Source organism: Sphaerodactylus townsendi, linkage group LG02 (genome assembly GCF_021028975.2).
Source record: "Sphaerodactylus townsendi isolate TG3544 linkage group LG02, MPM_Stown_v2.3, whole genome shotgun sequence".
Classification (NCBI taxonomy): domain Eukaryota; kingdom Metazoa; phylum Chordata; class Lepidosauria; order Squamata; family Sphaerodactylidae; genus Sphaerodactylus; species Sphaerodactylus townsendi.
The window spans coordinates 31434518-31458699 of record NC_059426.1 but is presented as its reverse complement, the minus strand read 5'-3'; the positions used below and the strand labels follow the sequence as shown (position 1 = coordinate 31458699).

Below are 24182 nucleotides of genomic sequence, written 5' to 3'. Positions count from 1 at the left end.
CTTTTTTGCTTGCCTTCTTTTGCACTTATATGATGGTGGAGGGATTTCTGAGATTTATTAACATTACCCCTCTAGTAGGGTTATTCCCAGGAGGTTTCATGGATACCACGTGTCCCCGAAAATAAGACAGGGTCTTATATTAATTTTTGCACCAAAAGATGCATTATTTTCGGGGTAGGGCTTATTTTAGGGGAAATATGGTACCTTCACAATTCCTTAAGGCATCAGCCCCGTTGCTTCCCCGTCACATGTGATGCAAGCCGCATCCTCATTGGCAGGGAGCACTCTGCTGGATCACACCATCCTGATCTGTAACTACCAGTAGGGCTTATTTTTGGAGCAGGGCTTGTATTTTAAGCCTCCTACAAAAATCCTGAAAAATTATGATAGGTCTTATTTTTGGGAAAACACGGTAGTTTCACTCATTATATAACTACAATTGCTGTGCTGTTATCCTCCATTCCTTCTTATTTCTACCCATAGGGAAACTAGCAAGAGGTTGGTGGAATGGGCTATAGCAGGGGTGGCCAACCTATGGCACTACAGATGTTCATGGACTACAATTCCCATTAGCCCCTGCCAGCATGACCAATTGGCCATGCTGGCAGGAGCTGATGGAATTGTAGTCCATGAACATCTGGAGCACCATAGGTTGGCCACCCTTGGGCAATAGGGACCATATCACTCCAATCTTGGGTCATGTTCATTGGCTTCCAGTTTGTTTCCAGGCCCTATTCGAGGTGCTGGTGTTGACCTTTAAAACCTTATCCAGCCTGGGGCTAGCATATTTTAAGGAACCTCTTACTGCCATACAAACCTACCCAATCACTACAGTCGTCTTCTGAGGTGCTACTTGAGTTGCCCCTGCCTTCTGCGATTAGGTAGAGGGCAGCCTGGGAAAGGGCCTTTTCAGTCAGGGCACCAAGATTGTGGAACTCCTTCCCCATGGGTATTTGTCTCATCAGGCATTCCCTCAGTCCCTTCTCCCTGCCCTGTATTAATTGATGTGTGTTTTTTTATATATAAGTATTTTAGTTCTGCTTTTTAATTTGTTTTATGATTGTTTTTGATATATCTCTGTTTTTAGTTCTCTGCCTTGATGGCCCAGATTGGGCTGAAAGGTGGGATATAAATCTTATAAATAAATAGTTCCATACTCCCCCTCCAATTTGGAGGCTAATCTGTCAGGAGGTTGTGTTGAACACTTTTCCAATTTGGTTTGGCTGATCAAAACAACCTTCTGTTCCCCAAGCTGTTGCTAAAGGAGAAGAGGCAAGGTAACTATTCATCCACTGAGTCTTGTATGCCACCCTGCCCCACACAGCCAGAGAGAGAGGAAGAGGCAGTAAGTTGGGACAGACATGCACAGATCCACCAAGAAGAGCATGCAAGAACATGGGTGCTCCATGAGCTGACATGGCTGGGGAAGGCTCACAGAGTGGACACACCACAAGTCAAATTGCCACAAGTAGCAGACATGGACCCGGGTGAATAGAAACCCAGGTGTGTCCCAAGCCACTGCGCCTGAGCCAATTTGGAAAGAGGAGCCCAGCTTCCATCCTGCAATTTGTGTGGACGGGGACCTGCCTGCTCTCTTCCTTTCTCCTTTATGGAGTGGGGGAGGGGGCATGCCACGGAATGAGCCACCACAGGTTGAGGCAGGCAAAGAACTGCTCCGTGAGCGAGGTGGGTGCAGCAGTGGAGGAGCTTGCAGGAGAAGAGGTCCGATGTGGGAATCGGCCTGAGAAAAGCCCAGAAGCAGAGAAGTAACTGGGGGTTACCTGTTCTTTCTGTTTCCCTTGTGGGATGAGGAAGGAGAAGACTGAGCAAGGGAAGGTTGGCTGGGCGACGGGGTGAGCTGGCACATCCTCAGCCAGGTCAGTTTGCCCTGCAAACTGTGTAAGGGTGGAGCCCCTCTGAGGATTTGGCAGGAGAATGTGGCAGAGGAGGGCATAGTAGTCAGTTGTCCTTCATCTGGATGAGGTGAGTTGGCGCAGCACCTATCCTTCCAGGAGCCATGCTTCAGGAGCATTGCTCTGAAAACATCACTCAGTGGAGGCCGACTGCAAGAAATTAAGTTGGGATATCGTATCTGATGAGAACATAATGAAAGTGTGGGATTTTCTAATAAAAAGTAATGTTGTGTATTTAATCTCTTAATTCCTTGTGCATGAGCACCGGCACTCTCCCTTTTTACTACAAAGGAGCACTAATATATTTCTGAGAGCAACCTTGAGGAAAGTAAGTGACCTTGACATGAGCTGTTCTCACCATTTCTACTTTTGTGTGCAACAAGTAAACATTAGGTTAATTGCTTTAGGCACAGAAGGTCACTTTCCTCAGTGAGTGGGGCGTTTCTCTCTCCCCCTCAGTCTGCAGCCTAAAGGTGCCTCTGAAATTTCCCTGAATTGGTGGAATCCCACCCCCCAACCCTCTTCTGCTGATCTGATTTCAATTCAAAGACCTCATTCTAACCATCGTTCCACTCTGGGGTCTGTCATGCTGTGCTCATGGCAGGTCTCACTACATCGGTTCCTCAGTTTTCATGCAACTTTGGTCTGCTGCAGTGTTTTTCAGTGGACCCCATGCAAGTCAAACGGACATCCCTGGCTCCTGTTATATCCAGTGGTCCTTCATTTGCAACCAGTGGTCATTTTTGTCATTCATTTGAATACATCCTGCCCCAGCTCTCTTTTTATTTAACCACAGAAGAACAAAATGGACCCAAAGGAGGGAAGGAAAGAGGACTGCAGCCCCCTGTGGCTTAACTCCAAGGCGATTAGCTGGAAGCAATCTGTGTTCCTTCCTTTCAAGAATCTGATTGGTAAGGGGAACGTGCCATTGTTCATGAAATAAGTAGAATCCAGGAAGCATACAAGCACACACTGCCTGAGCACCTGAACTCATTATCGACATGGATTTTTTGGGGGTAGGGAAGTTTCATTTCACTAAGAATCTTGGAATCCCAATACTGTTCCAGAACATCATGCTAATGATCCAAAACAGCAATTTCCTTGTATACGTTTTGGTATCTTCATATATTTTGTTATTTTCTACTTCATTTTAAATGTATGTGATATTCTGTCAATGGTGGTTTCAGACTTTGTAATCCAGCAGTGAAAATGAGTCCCCGTGTGATTTACAGGCAATCGTAAACAATGTTACACATTTCAGTGGTGCAACTCTGCTGAGGATATCACAGTTTTATGTTTTTGTTTGTTTTTAAAAGAAGTCTCTAGCCTCTTCCGTTGTGTTGATATAAGGGGAAATGCATATATCTGCAGTGGAATGAGCTAAAGACTTGCTTTTTAAATAATGAAATCTGGAGATTCGGAAAACATTGGCCACTGGAATTCCCTGTCCTCTCTTTTGGCAGCCTTGCTTGGGAGCTACCAGTCACAAAATGGTGGCTCACCCATTGACGGTTGTAGGCCTTCTCAGCTCTCCTCTTCCTCCCAGCGACTCTTTCTGACTGCATAAGTTTATTCCTGACCTCACAGGAATTCAGATAGAGTAATAACCATGCAGTCCAGGAGGCTGCAAGATGAATGCTCATCTTCGTGATCTTCTGTGCAGTCCTGTATGGGACCATGCATGCACAGGACAGCCATGAGAAACGTTCCATTTGTGATGGAGAAGGAGGGAGGGGGGCACTTTGGTGAGCTCGAGCTCCAAGATCGCCACAGAAAGACGCTTGAAAGTCCTTTCTGCAGCTTGTCTGCGCTTGTGCAGTCCTGCACAGAAGACCACTCGATGAACAACAGTTGCAGGTAAGTGCCACACTGTTATTTTATGAGCAGCTCTCCACTGATGGAACTGACAGAATGGAATAATTTCAACCCTTTCCCACACCAGAGTCCTGGCCTGCATGGCCGATATTCCTCATGGATCCTGCCACCCCAGGAATAAACTTTTCCATGGCCAAAAGAGCTAGGAAGACTAAGGATCATTGGGTAGACCTCAACCACGGTCCTGGTGCTGGATTCAGCCCAATGGGTTGGAACAGCATTCACAGAATCTCACAAAAACCAAGGTCTCTATTCTCCATATCCAATGCAAGTGTCTTATTAAGCTGGTTTCCAATTTGCCTGTGAGTGGTTAGTGTATCAGACTAAGACTAGGGAGAACTAGAGTCATGGGCAACTTGGATTGATCAGTTCTCTGAGCTTAACGCTTTTCACAGACTTGTTATGAAGATAAAATAAGGAAGGGAAAACCACGTTCCCCATTCTGAGCTATCTGAAGGAACAGCAGGATAAAAATATTAGATTTTCATATGTGGGAAAATTCGCAATACCCGCATGGCTTCTACAAAAGGATTTCCTGCCTCGCCAACTTTTTGAAGTTCTTCAGAAGTAGTAAGTTTTGTGGCCAATGGAGATCTTGTTGTTATGTTCTTATCGCCAAGGGTTCCCAAGTAAAGTGTATGTTCATGAAATAAGAGGACAGGATTAATATCCGGTTAAGCAGTGAGAAGTGGAGCACAGGACAGTTCTCACAATGGGATCTGAAAGAATGTAATGCAGTTTGTCAGGCCTGTGGAGTAATGGTGAGATGGCCAAGATTTGCATTACATCAAATTATTCAGAGAGACCATGAAACCCAAGAGCTCCACAAGGATCTCTTCAAATTGGATGAACAGCAATAAAATGGAAACATGGGCTTGGATGCACCTGTGTGTTTCCACAGGTGGAAGGATTTCTCTCAACACACATTTCCTACCTCCTCACTTCTCCCGCCCAAAATCCACACTTCTCCTAATGGACAGGATCCTTAAGAACAGCACTTTACAGATGGAAATTCTTTCTGTCCTCAGAAGCACCCTGGAGGACACAGCCCCAAATGTAACTCTCAAGCACATTAGCTTGAGACACATGCTTATAAATAACCAGGGGGGTAGGGGGGAATAACAGAATCTCTTTTTCCCCACCACCACAATTACCATTTAGAATCATGGTGACTGTGAGAAACAAGATTCTGCATTAGCTAGACTCTCGGTGTCACTCCAACACTCCTCTTGTGTTCCTTTCACTCCAATAAGTTCTTGTGCCCCTCTCTTCCATTCGTGGCAATGTGGTCTTCCCCGTGTCTTCCCATAGGCTGTTTGCCCCCCACAAAATCAGTGAAGCTTTTCTTTTTTAGGTGTATTCTAAAAGAAACTCGATATTTATCCCAAAGTCTGCTCTTGAACATCCTAAATAAAAAGGTGATATTTGCTTGCGTTAATTTCTCCTATTATTTCCAATCATGTTATTCTCTCTTGTATGTTTATGTTTTTTTATTCTAAGCTTGTTCAGTCCATTTATTCATATCGTTTAGAACAATTTAAGATACCTAGGGATCCCTTTACCAATACCTAACACACACTGATATTTCATAAACATATCTAATTCTGAACATACTCCAGAGTGCTCATTTTTTAAAAAAAAATCCTGCACAATGGGGCCATGTATTTATCGGGGAGACATTACAACAAACCCAGGGAAAGCCCAGCCTTGCAGAAAAAAATCAAACTACCACCCCCAAAGAACATCTATTGAAGAGGGTGGACTTTTGATGATACATTCAGAAAACACGGAAGTGCTTTCCTGAGTATCTAATATTCAGATTAGGCAAGCCTTTATTTTACTTGTTGCTTTATTTAAAACATTTATTAGCTACCTTTCTTCCTTACAGAGCTCAAGACAGTTTAAAATACAGAAGAAGAAGAGGAGTTTGGATTTATATCCCCCCTTTCTCTCCTGTAGGAGACTCAAAGGGGCTTACAATCTCCTTGCCCTTCCCCCCTCACAACAAACACCCTGTGAGGTAGGTGGGGCTGAGAGAGCTCCGAGAAGCTGTGACTAGCCCAAGGTCACCCAGCTGGCGTGTGTGGGAGAGTCCAGGCTAATCTGAATTCCCCAGATAAGCCTCCACAGCTCAGGCGGCCGAGCTGGGAATCAAACCCGGTTCCTCCAGATTAGATACACAAGCTACAGATTATTAGATACACAAGATACAGATTAGATACACAAGGCTATGCCACTGCTGCTCCAAGTTGCCCATATAGACAGAATACATAAAACAGAATATATAAAATATACAAAATCCAAAATGTAAAATCGTGATCGAGGAGTGCTAGTAACTTAATAAAACATGGTCCTAAAGAAAATTATCTGCAGCTGCCTCCTAAAGATCAAAAATGAGGGACCAGGTGCATCTCCTTGGGGGAGGTTCCCTAACAGTGGGGTTGCCATACAAAAGGCCTTCTCTTGTGTATCCACCAAAGAGCTTATCTGGTTTTTGGGACAGCAAGGAGGCCCCCTTCCTGTGATCTCACTTCCCAGGCAGGAACATATTGGAGAAGACAGGCCTTAAAATACCCCAGTCTCAAGCCATGTAGAGCTCAGGAATGGATTAGTAAGCACTTTGATTGCTGTGGTATCAGGGTCACATACTCCCAATAGCTAGTCCTGACCAACAGTCTAGCAGCAGCATTCTGCACTAGCTGCAGCTTCCAAACACTCTTCAAGTAGTCCCAAGAGTGCATTGCAGTAGTCCAATCCAGATGTAACAAAGCACGAATCATTGGGGCTGGATTTGACTGATCCGGAAAGTATACTGATAATCCCCAGCCGAAGCTGGACAAAAGCTCTCTGAGCCACCTGGTTTCCTAAAGTAACTGCTAGGTCAAGTAGCACTCTCTAGCTGTCAATGTGGCTTTTTAAGGGGATATAACCCCCATCCAAAACAGGAGAGATCTGAAATCCCTGGTCTGTTTTCTTATTAACACAACCTCTGGATTCTGATGGTCTTTGGTGGTACAAGTAGCTACATTTTCTAGCAAAGTGAAGGATCACATCTCTTCAAAAGTCAGAAATAAGAAGAAGAGCTGAGATTACATATTCTCAGCCAGCCTCAGTTTCTGACAGTATGCCGGAGAAGACATATGGTGCTCCTGAGCTAATTTGCTTACAGGCCAGATTGGGGTAGCACTTAAGACAAAAATGTTGGCAATATAAGACCCAGGATCTCCTCAGCTCAAGGCCATATTACCATGTCTCCCCAAACCAGTGTGGACTCCAGAGCTATAGCTCCACTCTGTTGGACTACCTCTGGTTCAGAGATTCTACCACTCTGAGAACAGGGCATGATGCTAAGTTCCTGTCAGAACTAGCTTTGTCGGGAACAGTAGGTTCTTCCAGCTCTTTTACAGAAATGTTTATTACATCACTTGTCCAATATAACAACAAGTTACGGAGTCTGAGGGCAGACCTTAGGGCTAGTAATCAGAAGACAGAGGAAAAGCAAAGAACACCACAATAAAGATCCCATTGTATCTATATACTTCTAGTCAGCCAGATCTGAGGATACTTAAATCTGGTGGCTGGAACTGTGAACAGGAAAGACAGGTCTTTTTATAAACCTGGAAAATATCCCAGTTTTGCACACACAAAAAATCTGAAATCTTAAAAAAAAAAAGCACATGGGGTTTTAAAAACTATAAGTGATGAAAGGAGTGCATGTAGCTTTAACAAGCAGATTCGACAACCACAGCATTCCAGGCTGAGTTTCTCTGAGGAGAAGTCAGGGGGAGGGGGCAGTGCACTTTCCAAGGCTGTTTTGACCCTTGAGGGAGGACTCATCAGCAGAGGCGTAGTGAGGGGAAATGGATCCGGGTGCAAAATCTGGGTTTTGCTGCCCCCCCATGTTCATTTGTGTTTTTTGCATTTTTTAGTGTTTTTTTAGTTTTTGGCCTGTAGGGGGCTCAGTTTTTAGGCTAGCAGCATCAAAATTTCAGGGTATCTTTAGGATACTATCCTGATAATACCAGCCAGGTTTGGTGAAGTTCAGTTCAGGAGGTCCAAAGTTAAGGACTCTCAAAGGTGAAGCCCCCATCTCCTATTAGCTCCCATTGGAAACAATGGAGGATGGGGCACCCCCTTTGGGAGTCCATAACTTTGGACCCCCTAAACCAAACCTCACCTAACTTGGGTGGTATCATCAGGAGAGTTCCCCGAAAACTTCCTGAAATTTTTGGTGCTGCTAGCCTAAAAACTGCACCCCTTGCAGGCCAAAAACTGGAAAACACTAAAAAATAAAAAATACAAACCTGACATTTTTGCTCCCCCCCAAGGCGCGTGTTTGGTGCAACACACACACTCACACACACACACACACACACACACACACACACACCAGTCCCCTTGTATCTCCGCCTCTGTTCATCGGGGCCAGGTCTTGCCAGGGTTGCCAGATCCAGGTTGGGAAACAGCTGGAGATTTTGAGGTGCAGTCTAGGAAGGGCAGGATTGGGGGAAGAAAGGGACCTCAGCCAGATATAATGCCATAGACTCCGTCCTCCAAAGGAACCATTTTTCTGAAGAACAAGAAGAGTTGTTTTTTATAAGGAGTATCAAAGTGGCTTACAAAAACCTTTCCTCTCCCCACAACAGACAACTTGTGAGGTAGATAAGGCTGAGAAAGTTCGGGGGGGGGGGGGCTGTGACTAGCCCCAGGTCATCCAGCAGCCTTCATATGTAGGAGTGGGGAAACAAATCTGGTTCACCAGATTAGAGAGTCTGCCCCACGTGTGGAGGAGCAAAGAATCAAACCTGGTCCTCCAGATGAAAGTCCACTGCTCCTAACTGCTACATCATGATGGTTCAAGGGGGCAGATCTCTGACATCTGGAGATTAACTGTGATTTTGGAAGAGCTCTAAGTCTACCTGGAGGTTGGCAACCCTAGACCTGGCAACAGCCACTGGATGTCTTGATACCACCTGATTTGCACAACTTAACTAGGCCGAGCTCCGTGGTGGCGAACCTTTGGCACTCCAGATGTTATGGACTACAATTCCCATCAGCCCTCTGCCAGTATAGTCAATTGGCCATGCTGGCAGGGGCTGATGGGAATTGTAGTCCATAACATCTGGAGTGCCAAAGGTTCGCCATCACTGGCCGCCAGCTGCTTGCTACTATTTAACAGAAGCCACCCTATGGAAGCCAGTGGCCACAGCAGTTGGGACATCTGAGTAAGGTCTGTGAGACCCAGGTCTGCATCTTCCTGTGGATGCTCCCTGGGTGATTTTAGGTTGCTCACATACTTTTAGGCTGACTTACCTCACAGGGTTGTTGTGAAGATAAAAAGGCAGACAGGAGAATAATATAACCTGCTTTAAATCACACTGTGAAGAAAGGTGGGGGTGTGAATGAAGTAAATAATAAATGTAGTTGAAGAAGAGAGGCAGGTAGAAGGTAAATTGGTGGATGGCAGAGAAGGGGAGAATGAAACGGAAAGGGGAGAGGATATGAAGGTTGCCAGGAGAAGGGAAAGAGGAAATACTGCAGGGAGGGATGCAGAGGAAAGTGGGGTACCACCCCACAAGTCTTTGAGGGACCCCAGCACCATACAGCAGGGCTATAATTTTCCTAGGTAGAGGCTATGATGGTGGAGGGAGATGCAGAAGAAGAAGAAGAAGAAGAAGAAGAGCAGCAGCAGCAGCAGCAGCAGCATGGATTTATATCCCCCCTTTCTCTCCTGGAAGGAGACTCAAAGGGGCTTACAAACTCCTTTCCCTTCCCCCTCACAACAAACCCACTGTGAGGTAGGTGGGGCTGAGAGAGCTCCCAAGGTCACCCAGCTGGCATGTGTGGGAGTGTACAGGCTAATCTGAATTCCCCAGATAAGCTTCCACAGCTCAGGTGGCAGAGCTGGGAATCAAACCCGGTTCCTCCAGATTAGATACACGAGTTCTTAACCTCCTACGCCACTGCTGCTCAGGGGTAGGTTGGCTGCTGGGTGGGAAGGAGAGAAAGAATAAGGAGAAGAGGAGAGGCTATGAGTGCTTTCGGGAAAGGGAGCGTGGAAATAGCTGACTTATGGCAACCCCAAGGCAAGAGATGTTTGGAGATGGCTTGCCACTGCCTTCCTCTGTATCACGATAGTATTCCCTGGAGGTCACCTATCCAAATTCTATCCAGGGTTAGGGCTGAGTCTGGCCCAAGGTCACCCAGCAAGCTTACATGTGCAAGCAGGAATTCAAGCCTAGGATTCCCAGGTCCTAGTCCAACACCTTAACCACTACACTGTGCTGTCGAAGAAATAGTGGGGGAGGAGAATGCCCCCTGCAAGTCTTTGTGTGCTTCCATTCGTGTTCAGTTCACATAATTGGAATACCACATGGTAAACATAACCAGTTCTATAATAAAGTCCACGTACCAAAGCTTTGGCTGAAATGCTTTCTAGTGTGCTGTGGATCTTGTTTACATACCAGGAAATGCACTGGATAAAACTGGTTGTTGGGTTAGTCCCTGAATTATTATTCAGTTATGCTTTTTCGACGTTACTTAATTAATTGCCATGGAACGTTGAACCTGGCAGAACCTCCCAAGGGGCAGGTCTAAACTGGTAGTGGAAATTCTCCAGCAGTAACGAACATTTCAGAATGAAGGATCCACTGGCAGGTTGCACGGTGAGTAACTCTGAGCTTTGAAGGTGTCTCTTAGCAGTTTCTGCCTCACCAGTTCAGCATAATGGAAGAGAAAGCAACAACGAAAGCATAGATACGGTCATGTTTGCGCGAGAGGACTAGAGTAATGCAACTGTCACTTGTAGTGGCTGCGGCGTACCAGAAGGCCGGGCTCAGGAAACAGCCCTCCTGTTCCTTTGAATTTTCACCACTCTTTGTTAACCAGGCATGCTTTGAGAAATTCTGTAGCACCTTTCAGGCTGAGTTTTCCCCGCTCTTGTCAGGCTAGATAATTTGCTTAATGCCATTTTGTGTTTGGACCTCAATAGATGTTTTTTAAAGTTCCGAGCTATAGCATTGTGCTGAGTTGTGGTGGTTATTATTACTCTGTGGCGCTTATCCTCTGAGCTACTGTGCTGGCACACACCTTAGCTGCTTCTGGAGACATCTCATCCCAGCACTGTAGATGATGCTCTCAGCATAACAAGCCACCCCCCAAAACAGCAGAGAAGGGTGCTGAAGAAATACAACTTAAGAGTGGCCAAAAACAATTCTCTTAAGCTGGCGGGCTGCTGAGGAGATCAGCTGGTGGGTGGGTGGTGAGCCATTATTTTCCTCCTCCTCATCAAAGCAGTTTTCCTTTCTGTTCTGACGTCATATTTGAGGGTGAGGTGGGACCTGGGGAATCCCTGGAATGACAGCTCATCTACAGAGATCCGTTTCCCTGGAGTTTTTGAGGGTGGACTGTATGGTATTGTACCCTGCCGAGGTCCCTGTCCTCCTCACAATCTATCCTCAAATCTCCACAAATTTCCCAACATGGATTTGGTGGCCCCCTCATCCCTACCCCCTCATCCCCAGCTGGTGGGGGGGGGGGGGCGGGTCGTCCCAGAAAACCTAGTCTCAATCAGTTTACTTGAATGGGGAAACGGCAGTTATTCCTCCCAGCAAGATGGTTTTCCTTCTCAACAATGCCACCTCCGAGTTATTTTCTATCTGCAGGAGAAAAACAAAAAATCGGATCTTTTCTCATACTGTATCTTTTCTCACACTGGGCAAAAGAGAAAAAAAAGCAACTTGGAAGGGACAGTTTTTATAATAACAAAAATGGCATGGAGGGGAAAAAAACAGAAAAATACCCATACTTTCACTTCAGATTACAGATTCCTGCAGTCATGTTGTGAAAGCACACAACAGCAGGAATCTGCCCATGCAGTTGTAAACAGAGTGAATGAACTTGGGACAGTGTAACCTATTAGAAGTGCCCTGAACAGAATTTCAGGCAAGATGTTCAAGTGACCATTGGATTTTCAGAGATCAGTGAAGAATGGAGGAAGCTTGTTATGGTTCTGTTATTTTGGGACATGGCAAAGTTGCATGAATTCCCCCCCCCCCCCCGCCCTGCTGTTTGGGAATCTGTTGTGTACTGCTTCTAGTGCTGTTGTGCGTTGTTTTGTACTTAGTCACAAACATGACTATTTAACATCATTTGTACAATATTAATAGAGCCGTTGTTTTTTCCAGCAAGTTGCATCCCAAGTCATTGCAACACAGCGCAAGAACTGGGAACCAGTCAGATGAAATGTCTTTAACAAAGGTTGCATCATTACATTTTGGAATGTGTTTTTTTAAAACCATCTGGAAAAGCGTAAATTCATACATAAGTTTTTAAAAAGCAACTTGACCTATTGTGAACCCACAATGGTTATTGCATTTGGTGATGGTGATTGCTATTGCTTTTTTAAAACCCACACCACACACACACCACACACACACACAAACAGTGATTGCATAATTTACAAAGCTCTGCTGCATTTTCATAGAGTTTGGTTTCTTTTTCCTAGGAAAAAAGTTTTTGGATTCAAACAACTTTTCCACTCCGGGAACTTTTGCACATGCAGAATAATGCACTTTCAATCCACTTTCACAATTGTTTGCAAGTGAATTTTGCTATGTCGCACAGTAAAATCCAGCAGCAAGGTGCATTGAAAGTGGATTGAAAGTGGATTATTCTGCATGTGCAAAAGTGCTCAGTCTCACTGAATAGTTCCCCATCCCACATGCATTTCATCCATGCAGATCCCATCATTTCTTTTTTGGGTGGTCAAAGGGCACCTCCCACCTCTCTCTCATCAGCAGAAAAACTGGTTGGATCCAGCTCATAGTCTGCAATTGCAGTCCTGCCCTTGATCTTGCAAAAGTCCTTGCCAGAGCAAGGAAGAGTCCATGCACATTATCAGACTGTAGGACACCTCCCTCAAAATAGTTCCTGCATCCACCTCTGAAGAGGCAATTCACAGCAAGATGCAGAGCCAGATCTTCCCCACCTGGAGAAGCAAAGGTTCAAGCCGCAGGTCTTCTTTTTGAAAGTAGCCATTTAGTGAACATTTAGTGAACATTTTCACCCATTTGAGTGCTCTCCAAAAGATCAATAAAACAGGGAGTTGTTCTTTGGACAGTGTTTAACATCTTTGGTGAACAGGAGGGCCCCTTGTTGATTTAACCCTAGTCATTCACAAGAATGCTCTGACATGGATGGCCAAGGATAGCTCAGTCTTGTCAGATCTTGCAAGCTAGTCAGGATTGGTCCTGATTAATACTTAGATGGAAGCCGATGGTCACTATGACTGTTTCTGCACGGTCCAAATATCCTGGGTTGAGTAAGGGAAATATTCTAGAAGTTTGCATGGTACCCGGTCCTAAAGTGGATTTGCCCTGCGATATTTCCCTCAACCTGGGATTTTCAAAAATTGCCAATTTGGTGATTCTTTTTTTAAAAAAACCTTGCATTGAGCCCACTTCTGTTCAAACACCATGGGAACAGAACCAGTTTATTTTTCCTGCCCAGCAGCCTGACCTCCCCACCCCTCCGCCTGCCCCCTGATATCCCCGCCTGACGTTCATTCAAGTTGCCACTCAAAAACAACAGCCAATCAGAACACGGGGCACTGGGCATGCTCAGATACACTTGCAATGTAAATTCAGAAGTCCTGGGCTCATGCGAAAGAAATTGGAGTATTTCCTCCTGGTCTTCACTGGATCCCTTCATAAAACAGGCAGCCATGCAAAGGGAGAAACCAGGATAAAACAAATTCCGGATTGTAAGAAACTGGTTGTAACCAGGTGTGATTGTGCCATGCGGAAACGGCCTACATAGAGGCGGGCAGAGGCAAATCTCCCCTCAATGTTTCTTGCCTTGAAAGACCTACAAGTTATCATAAATCAACTGCAATTTGACAGCATCACCAGTTCACAAGAATGGTACCAAAAACCATTTCTACACAATGAAAACCATAAGGTGAAAAAGGAGAACATAGGCAAGATTTCTCACATGGGAAACCCTGGTATTCCAAGAAATCTGGATGCAAGCCCAAATACCTGGGACTACTAGCTTGAGTTCAGGGATAGGTGAAAGGACTTTCACTGTCTTGGATCCAGCAAAGCACAAGCAGGATGGAAAATTTCCTTAGTGATTGTAATAGCACAAGTGCTGAAGCAACACACAGGCCCTTTCCGCACGGGCCAATAACAGCGCCCTAGGGACGGCAAAAACGCCGTCCCTGGAGAGCTGTTCGCATGGGGTGCACAGCTGCATTGCAGCAGCGCCGCCCTCACTCCCCCCAAGCGGCGCGAAGCCGCTGTTTCCCAACCTCGCTCCCCAAGGGAGGTTTTCTAAAAACAGCGGCTTCCAGCCGCTGCCGTGCGAACGGCAGCAACTGGAAGGCGCCAACCCCCCCTTTCCCGAATGGCATATCTTCCCTGCGACCTTCCGGCGCGTCGCCCAGGCCTGGGGACACGCCTCCCCTGCCCTGTGACTCCAGAGCTGTCGCGCAGGGCAGGGGGGCATGTCCCCTGGCCTGGGCGATGAGCCAGAAGGTCACAGGGAAGGTATGGCGATCGGGGGACAGCACAGCGCTGCGCCGTCTTCCCTGCCCCTATGGGACCATTCGTGAGAATGGTCCCGGGGGGTGCGTCGGCATTGTATACGCCAAAGCACCCCCCCAGGGTGGCCGTGTGGAAAAGACCACAGCTTTTTAGTATAATTTTTAACAAAATAACAAAGTTCCCATGGATCAGCGAAATGTACAACAGGGTTTTTATGACTTTCTTGAATTGGGTTTTTGAAGATTGTATCAGAAGAAAAACCTTGTGCAGTGTCTTGCACATTTAGAAAAGATCGTAGGATTACAACTGCCTTCACTGAGTGCAAGTCGACAACGAGGAATATTTCTAGTATTTCCAAGTGTGTGAGGACTGTTGTGCATGCAGAGGTATTTAAATATTTATTTAATATCCTGCCCTTCCCAGTCTAGGCCAGGCTCAGGATGGCTAACTTACATTGTTAAAATCATACAGTAATATATAAAATATAACAGTTAAAAATATCATACAGATAAAATGCAGCATTCCAGACAAAAAACCACTAAAAACCCCTGATGCCAATTAAAATTCATATTGCCCGTATAGACTCAATTCCACCCCAGTCCTATAATGTTATTTAGATAGAAGAGCCAACAGATTCACAGATTATACTGGCTTCAATTGTATGCCCGATGAAATAATTCGAGCTTGCAAGCCCTGCGGAATTGTTTGATCTTCTGTAGGGCTCTAAAGTCTGCAGGCAATGCATTCCATCCACCAGGTAGAAGCCAGGACTGTGAAGGCCCAGGCTCTGGTAGAAGCCAGCCATTCATTTTTGGGGCCAAGAATTACCAGTAGATTACTCCCAGAGGACTGAAGGGTCCTCTGTGCGCAATATGGGGAGATGCAGTCCCGCAGATACGACTGTCCCAGACTGCTCAAGGCTTTAAAAGTTAACACCAAAAGCTTGAAAACAATCCAGAATTCAACTGGCAACCAGGACTTATACATTCCCTCAATGGAGTTCCAGTGAGTGCCCTCACTGCTGTGTTCTGGACCAATTGCAGTTTCTGGAGCAGTCTCAAGGGCAGGGCAGCATAGAACGAGATACATTAATCTAGTCTGGAGGTTGACAGTCACTTGGATCCAGAGGCGTAGCTGGGCCAAACTGCGCCCGGTGTGCAGTCTATATTTTCCACTGCCCCCCTGCGGCGCCCCCCCCCCCTATGCAGCACCCCCCTTACCGCACTTACCTTAATTCCTTTCCTTTTCCTAGAACTTTTTCAGGCTGAAAAAAAGGCCCATTTGCAGTTCAGGCTTAAAAATGGCCTGATGGGAACTATACTTCCCAGGAGACCTTGTGAACCCCAAGGTCTTCTGGGAACTTTAGTTCCTCAGGCCATTTTTAGCCTGCACTGTGAACAGGCCTTTTTTCAGCCTGAAAAAGTTCTAGGAAAAGGAAAGGAACTAAGGTAAGTGTGGGAAGAGGGGTGGGGGGCACCATGGGGGAGGGGTCTGGGGGTGATTTTCTGTGCTCCCCAGGCGTGCACCCGGTGCACGGGGCACCCCCCATCCCCTTGTCGCTCTGCCACTGCTTGGATCACTGTGGCAAGGGTATCCACTGTGGCAAGGTCATCAAGAGACAGATAGGGATCAATTGCTTAGCCTGGCAAAGATAGAAAAAACCAGTTTGGCCGTATGTGCAACCTGGGCTTCCATAGATAGGGAGGACTCCAGGATCACACCCAGGCTTTTGGCAGAAGAGGCAGATGTTAAAGCCTCATCACCAAAAACTGGCAGCTGGAACCCCTGCTCTGGCACGCCTCATTCCAGCCACAGGACCTCTGTCTTTGCTGGATGTAGTTTCAGCCTGCTCTGCGATAACCACTCCACCACAACCCCCAAACACTGAGCCAAAACACTTGGGGCAGCAATCAGCTGGCCCTCCATCAACAGAAAAAGCTGGGTGTCATCAGTGTATGAGTGGCATCCCAGCCCAAAGCTCTGAACCAGCAGAGCCAGCGGTCCCATACGGATGTTAAACAATATAGGGGAAAGGATTGCCTCCTGTGAACCCCACAGACAAGAGGGTGTTGCTGAGACATTCTCTCCCCTAATGCTATCTGCTGTCTCCACTCCCGAAGGAATGAGTCCAACCACTTTAGAGTCTACCCCTGCACTCCAGTAGCAGTGAGGCAGTGGGTCAAAAGATTGTAATCAGTCAAATGCTGTGGTGAGAGCTAAAAGCGGTCTAGTTGGAGATGGAGGTTATCCGTGATGGCAACCACTGACCAGCGTGGTCTCCATCCCATGGCCAGGATGGGAGCCAGACTGGAATTGGTCCAAGGCCAACATGTCATCCCAAAATGCCTGCAACTGCTCTGCTACCACTTTCTCAACTACCTTACCCGGAAATGTTAAGTTTGAGATGGGGCGGCTGTTGGATGGATCGAAAGGATCCAAAGATGGGTTCTTTAAGAGCAGATGCACCACTGCTTCCTTTAGCCTCTCTGGGAAAACTCCCTGCTGAAGGGAGAAATTGATAATTTCCATCAAGGGGTCTCATACCTTGCCACTACTGGCCTTCACCAGCAGGCACTGATCAAGGGGGCAGATTGTGAGCTTCACAGTAGCCACCGAGAGCAAGCTGAAATGGTCCAAAATTGGACCTGAAGATGGCCAAGGGGCCTCCAGTTCATTCAATGTGTGGGAAGTTCATGGTGGAGTATCAAGACTTTGTCCGCAAAGTCAGATTCCTAATATTTTTGGATCCCATCGGCATGGACGTCAAAGACCGAATTACCCTAAATAACTGAACTGGGCAAGAGCTAGCTGATGCAATGGAGGCTGCATAGAATTGTTTCTTAGAGGCCTTCACCGCCATTACATGGGATCCAGCCCCATTTTTCCATTGTAAGAGTTACTTGTTAACTTATATTTATATCCTGCTTTGCTGTACAATGGGGACCCAAAGCAGCTTCCAACATCATTCTTAACTCCTCCATTTTATCTTTGCAACAGCAACCTTGTGAGTTGTTGAGATAGAATATCTAGGCCAGGGGTAGGGAACCTGCGGCTCTCCAGATGTTCAGGAACTACAATTCCCATCAGCCCTTACCAGCATGGCCAATTGGCCATGCTGACAGAGGCTGATGGGAATCTAGGCCAAGATCTCCCAGTGAGTTTCTCATGGCAAAATGGGAATTCATACTTGGCTCTTCTAGATCCTAATCTCATACACTAACCACTGTACCATGGTGGCTTGGGTTGATGCTACTTGTAAGAAATCTCCAAGGGGAACCTTATACTTAGCATGAAGTTGTGATTTATCCAACATTTCCTTTGTTCCCTTCCTGTAAGCAAGCTGCATGCAAAAATTGGGTAAGCAAAGAGCCTCACATCTGAAATGGAAGGACCATATAGTAGCTCCATTGTTTCCATATGAGTCTTCCACTGTGTTTGTGGAAATATTTGGAAATAGGTTTGATGGATGATCTTGCATAATAGTTTAATGGAATCTGGAATGGAAAAAAGAAAGAACTAAGAATGATACTCTATGAGATCTCCTAAGCTAGGGACAATGTGTGGGTGTGTTTGTGTGGGTGCTAGAGAAGGTGTGTTCCTTTTATAAATGCCTCATTCCTGTGAGTGTATTCTGACTGGGTGGATATGGTCGCCAGGTTCCAGAGAACAGTTGCAATCCACCCACTTGAACAAAGGATTGTAGGTATCTTGCGAATGTTTGAACCTTTAGAAGTTGACCTGGTAAAGGGGGTATTGCTGGTTTGCAAACCTTACGTGCCAATCTTTGAAAATATCTTTACTTTGAGGAATTGTTTCTCTCACAGACTCGATTGCTGTTCCAGGTGCATGTCATGAAACTGCATCTCAAGTGGAAATGGACAGGTTGATAAACTGCCAGATCTTTTACCTGTAAACATGTTTCAATCTGTTCTTTGTGTTTCAGTATGACAGAGTGTACCAAGATCTTAAAGGATTTTCTAAAAATGGAGACAACTTCTGCAAGCAGCTCTTGTCTATTCTTCAACAGAGGTACGTGGACCTGCCTAACACAAATACCTAGCTGCATGCTTGAGTGCTAAGTTATTTTTTCAGAATGTTTGTTCTGTCCTTTGGAACAAACTTTAAATTTGCTCCCCTGTGTAGTTTGTTAATGGTTGATCTCCTGCTGTTTGGAATGTAATTGGCTCACCTTGTAATTACTAAGGAGGCTTCTGAAAGGAAGATAATAGATGAATAGATAAGAGGCCTGGTTCGTGGCCCAGTTCCAATATGATTCTACCTACATGGATTTTCTTACTTTCCACTGCTAATTTGTATGTCTGAATGCATATGAACAATCCTGTAAAGGTCACGCTGGCTTGGATCGCATGCTTATTTTCTGTTTTCCCAGATAAAGAGAAGGGTGTTTTTTTCCCCCAATTCCCTGTTCCCATTTTGATTTCTGACGACCCTGAGAGGTAGAATTTTATGGGGTACATAGAGGAAAAAGGAAGAGGAAAACTTCTCTTCATGTTGTGCATATTGTGCAAGTGCTAATAAGATCCGAACCGGGCATGTTTTCGTTTTAACTGAGAGGGGCGGCTTTTGATGAAGTGCTCAGAGCTCATAGGTGGACTTTTTTGTTTCTGTACAGCAATAATCTTTCACAGTTATTTCAGAGATTCACCTATAAGTGTTGACTTTGAGGCATAAAATAGGGATGCTGAGCTTTACAGTGGACGCGTCATCTGGGAAGCAGCCCATTTTTTTGACAATGACAATAACGTGAGCCTCAAATCTCCTAATTTTGCCACTGGTAAGCCTTAATAGAATGCTGATTAGCTTTCGCTGTGGCTGCTGACTTCTGTTTCTTTATGATTTGTGGCAGTGGTGGGATTCAAATAATTTAACAACTGGTTGTTTACAAGCACCATTTTAACAACCGGTTCTGCCGAAGTGGTGGAAACCTGTTGAATCCCACCACTGATTTGTGGTCTTCTTCTTTGGCACCTGTGCATTTGGGGACATCAATCTCCCCTCACAAAATCACTGTTGGCCCATGTTGTCGAAGTGCACAGATCACTTAGTTTGGCCCTCCTTGTGCGTGTGTGAAATGCTGCCAGCCCAAACAGATTATAGCAGCCATTAATGTTGATAACAAAGATTTAAATGAACACCAGAAGGCCAGCCTTTTTTGTGTGTGTTTATTTATACATTGCTGACTAATTGACTCCATCTGGTTTTGTTCAGTCTTTCAATCATTGTGCATATTAACAAAGGCCTGGGTGGGAGAGTATGACTTCCCTTTGAGCTGTGCAAGAATGCACACACATGAAATGGTGCTTATTGTATCACCTTGAAGCCTTTTAAAATAGAGAAGCAGGATATGAATTGCTTAAATGAAGCAATAAATAAAATAAATAGGGCCAGAAATCTCAGATCTTGCGCCTAGACACTTTTCTTTCTACATGTAATGTTTCCAATAGGAGGGTGGTTCTTGTGCTAATTTTAAGATGTTTATCTGAGTATTTAAAATATTAAAATATAAACAGCTCCAACTTTTCACAATCTCAGTTCAGCAGGAAGACTGTGGCCCCTTCCGCACATGCAGAATAATGCACTTTCAATCCACTTTCACAATTGTTTGCAAGTGGATTTTGCTATTCCACACAGTAAAATCCAGCTGCAAAGAGTGCATTGAAAGTGGATTGGAAGTGCATTATTCTGCATGTGCGGAAGGGGCCTGTGTATGTGTAAGTGGGCCAGTTATAGGCGGCAGCAGGAGTAAAATGGGGAGAGCAACACAGCATCCTTCAGTGAGTAAAGTAACTTCCAGTTGTATAACTGAAGTTATTCCAGTGTGTAGTGAAACCCTCTAGGACAGTGATGGCGAACCTATGGCACGGGTGCCAGAGGTGGCATTCGGAGCCCTCTCTGTGGGCACGCGCATACAGAGTTCATCATGTGGGGGGTGGAAAATCACCCCCCCCACACACACACACACATCTAGGCTGGCCTGGGCCACTGAGCACAACGTGCGCGCACCGCGGTGAGCAGGGAGGACGCGGCTGGCGGGCCTGGTGCCTGTGCTCCAGGTAGCTGCTGCCTGGGGGGAGCGCAGAGGAGGCAGAGATGCTAGAGAGACACAGAGTGGTGCGCGTGGGACTTGCTGGAGGCTAGAGCAGGCTATCCCCTGCTCGAGCAGGTGGGGCGAAGGAAGAGGGAGCCAACCGTTTTTTTCTAAACTAAAACCTCAGCATTCAGGTTAAATTGCCAGGTTGGCACTTTGCAATAAATAAGTGGGGCTTGGGTTGCAATTTGGGCACTCGGTCATAAAAAGGTTCGCCATCACTGTTCTAGGATTCTCCCAAGACTCTGTGCTTTTATCATAGATTCTTGGGAGAATCCTAGACTTTTGGATGCCATTCATGTAAGTTCTACCATGCAGGTAATTCCGGCCCTCCTTGCCTGGCAAATCTGCGACATTTACATTGAAACTGATGGATTCAGAATGGTGAATCTCTGGTTAAGGCTAATTAGAGACTAATTGTTTACATTTTCAGAGCAATGAAGAGTGAAAGCAGATTGGCCCCTGTATATCTAGAATCAGAATTATAAGGTGAATAGTAAGAGTAATGTTTTAACGCCTCTAATGTTTAGCAAAATTAATTTCCGAAGTTACGTTGAGCAACCTGTAAATCATGTGTTCCATGGAACTCAATGGTTCTTTATAACAAGATGTTTTGAAACCAAATAACTTACTGCAAGATATTTTGGACTCAGTGTGGAGGCCACCTACATTTGAAGGAAAGCAGTATGTGTGTGTGTGGGGGGGGGGGGGGGTCACACTGACCCTTTTACCATCTCCTAGTTTTCCTAGTGAGCGCTGCACATTCCAGCTCCCTGCATTGCTGGATGGAATCACTCTAGGTAAGCTGTCTCTTTCACTGGATCACGTTCCAATTTGGCAGATAGATTTTTGCTGAAATTCCTGTTGATTCTGTAAAAGAAAAACACATTCCAGTAAATTTACTGAGATGCATTTCACTGATGAAAAAAAGCTTTTACTAGTAACTTGTTATTTCATCCTGAAAAATTAATTCGTTATACTGTCAGAGACTCTGAGTCAACAGCAAGTATTTTATTAGCTGTGTGCAGTACGAAGAGAAATCGTCTTTCCAGATTAGTTTTGAGTTGCGTCCTAAATCTTTGTATGAAGTATTTTTTTTAAAGTAGGGTTTTAGAAAAGTGATGAAATGGCTCACCACTTCTACAGTGATACCACTGTGCAAACTGTCCAGTGTCTTCATTTTATCTAGACTGAGAGATATTTCTTTTATGAGACTTTGAAACAGAACACTACTTTTTTTTTTTCATGAGATGGACTTCATTTTGTCAGAACAGCAGATAGTTCAGCTTTATCAGAAAACATTTTACTGGTGCCTTTTCTGTAAATGTGTATACCCTGTTTCCCCGAAAATAAGACATCCTTTGAAAATAAGACGTAGTAGAGGTTTTGCTGAAGTGCTAAATATAAAGCATCCCCTGAAAGTAAGACGTAGCAAAGTTTTTGTTTGGAAGCATGCCCGTCGACCAGAGCATGCAGCTGTGGAGCGGAAAAATAAGACGTCCCCTGAAAATAAGACATAGCGCATCTTGGGGAGCAAAAATTAGTATAAGACACTGTCTTATTTTCGGGGAAACACGGTATGTGATGTCGTGGTTAAGAATAGGTGGATTCTAATCTGGAGAACCAGGTTTGATTACCCCCTCCTCCACCTGAGTGGCAGAGGCTTATCTGGTGAACCAGATGTGTTTCTGCACTCCTACATTACTGCTGGGTAACCTTGGGCTAGTCACAGTTCTCTCAGAACTCTCTCAGCCCCACCAACCTAAGGTGTCTGTTGTGGGGAGAGGAAGGGAAAGGAGCTTGTAAGCCACCTTGAGTCTCCTTGCAGGAGAGAAAGGTGGGGTATAAATCCAAACCTCCTCCTCCTCCTCCTCCTCCTCCTCCTCCTCCTCCTCCTCCCCCTCCCCCTCCCCCTCTTCTTCTTCTTCATCTTCTTCATCTTCTTCATCTTCTTCTTCTTCTTCTTCTTCTACTACTACTACTACTACTACTACTACTACTACTACTACTACTACTACTACTACTACTACTACTACTACTACTACAGGGGTCAGTGCTATCAGTCATAGACCAGGAAAGGGAATTTAGGCGTCTTAGTTGATAGTTCCATGGGAATGTCAACTCAATGCATGGCAGCTGTAAAAAAGGCAAACTCTATGCTGGGGATCATTAGGAAAGGAATTGATAATAAAACTACAAAGATTGTCATGCCCTTATATAAAGCAGTGAAGGAAAAGCGAGCCGTACTTGGAGTGACTGTGTCCAGTCTCATGGTCATGCCGCGATCTCAGAAAGGATAGGATGAGGGAGATAGAAAGAAGTGCAGAGAAGGGCAAACAAGGATGATTGAGGGACTGGAGCACCTTCCCTATGAGGAGAGGCTGCAGCGTTTGAGACTCTTTAGTTTGGAGAGGAGACGTCTGAGGGGGGATATGATTGAAGTCTACAAAATTATGCATGGGGTAGAAAATGTTGACAGAGAGAAATTTTTCTCTCTTTCTCCTGGCAATACTAGAACCAGGGGCATTCATTGAAAAAATGCTGGGGAAGAATGAATTAGAACTAATAAAGGAAACACTTCTTCACTTAGCGTGTGATTGGTGTTTGGAATATGCTGCTCACAGGAGGTGGTGATGGCCACTAACCTGGACTATAGCTCTTCTTAAAAGGGGCTTGGACAGATTTATGGAGAGGAGAAGTCGATTTTATGGCTACCAATCTTGATCCTCCCTTGATCTCGAGATTGCAAATGCCTTAACAGACCAGGAAAGTAAGGTGCTTTCGGGAGCTTAACAGCCGCGAGAAGAGCCATTATGGTTCACATCCTACATGTGAGCTCCCAAAGGCACCTGGTGGGCCACTGCGAGTAGCAGAGAGCTGGACTAGATGGACTTTGGTTTGATCCAGCTGGCTTGTTCTTATGTTCTTATGTTCTTGTATTCTTCTTCTTCTTCTTCTTCTTCTTCTTCTTCTTCTTCTTCTTCTTCTTCTTCTTCTTCTTCTTCTTCTTCTTCTTCTTCTTCTTCTTCTTCTTCATCGTCGTGAATAATCCATATCAAACTGGATGCTAGACTGAGTGGATAGTTTGTATCCTGCCAAACCTATCTCTTTAGGTTCCCACATTCAGCTCCCAACTATCAGGAGATAAGATATCAAATGATGGGAATTGTGTATATACATGTGTGAATCAGCACTATGATATTATTAGTGAGTTGTAAACCAGGTCCTGCAAACAGGGGTTTCATGGAAGCATAACTTCCTTTCATGGGTTCAGCGCAGCTCACAACTTATTCAATACCACGCAAAACCTGTACAAATATAAATACTCATCAGTGCTACATTTTATCAGAAGCATTTGGTTTGGAACTTGGAAGTCCAAGTCTATAATATGTGAAAGATTACCATTGTTCATACATTAGTTGATCTTTTCAATGAACACCAAAAGGTTAATCAGACAAGACATCCCTTTAAAGAAGCCATGTTGACACAACCTCAGTAGGGCTTGTATCAAGAAAGGGGAATCTCCCCTGACTACAACCCAGATATATTACATACTTACAGACTTGCACAAGCAGAGCAAAAGCTCACAGAGAAGTGGAGAGAGGGTGACTTGTTCAATGTTCGAGTTGCTGGCCGGCCAGGGCACAAAGGCCAGCTCAGCCTTATGTAAGGTCAGGCCGGCCTCCCCCTGCTGATGTGCCCTGCCCTTATGATGTATGGCCGAGAGGCCCTCATCCG

General features: G+C 45.3%; 1 protein-coding gene across 3 annotated transcripts in view; it reads left to right on the top strand.

Moving 5' to 3' along the window:
• The first annotated feature begins 10374 nt into the window (after positions 1–10374).
• The window catches only part of NOSTRIN (nitric oxide synthase trafficking), a 45139-nt gene continuing 31331 nt past the window's right edge, over positions 10375–24182 (top strand). Inside the window, exons 1-3 of one of the 3 annotated variants that reach the window (XM_048486587.1) lie at positions 17995–18034; positions 18279–18364; positions 21186–21244. Coding sequence is in view for 1 of the 3 variants with exons in the window: in XM_048486585.1 (XP_048342542.1) it covers positions 10427–10453; positions 18279–18364 (113 nt within the window). In the remaining 2 variants the exon portion in view is untranslated. Of the gene's footprint in view, positions 10454–17994; positions 18035–18278; positions 18365–21185; positions 21245–24182 lie in introns of those variants that run through there. The other 2 variants (XM_048486585.1, XM_048486586.1) reach the window with 2 other exon arrangements.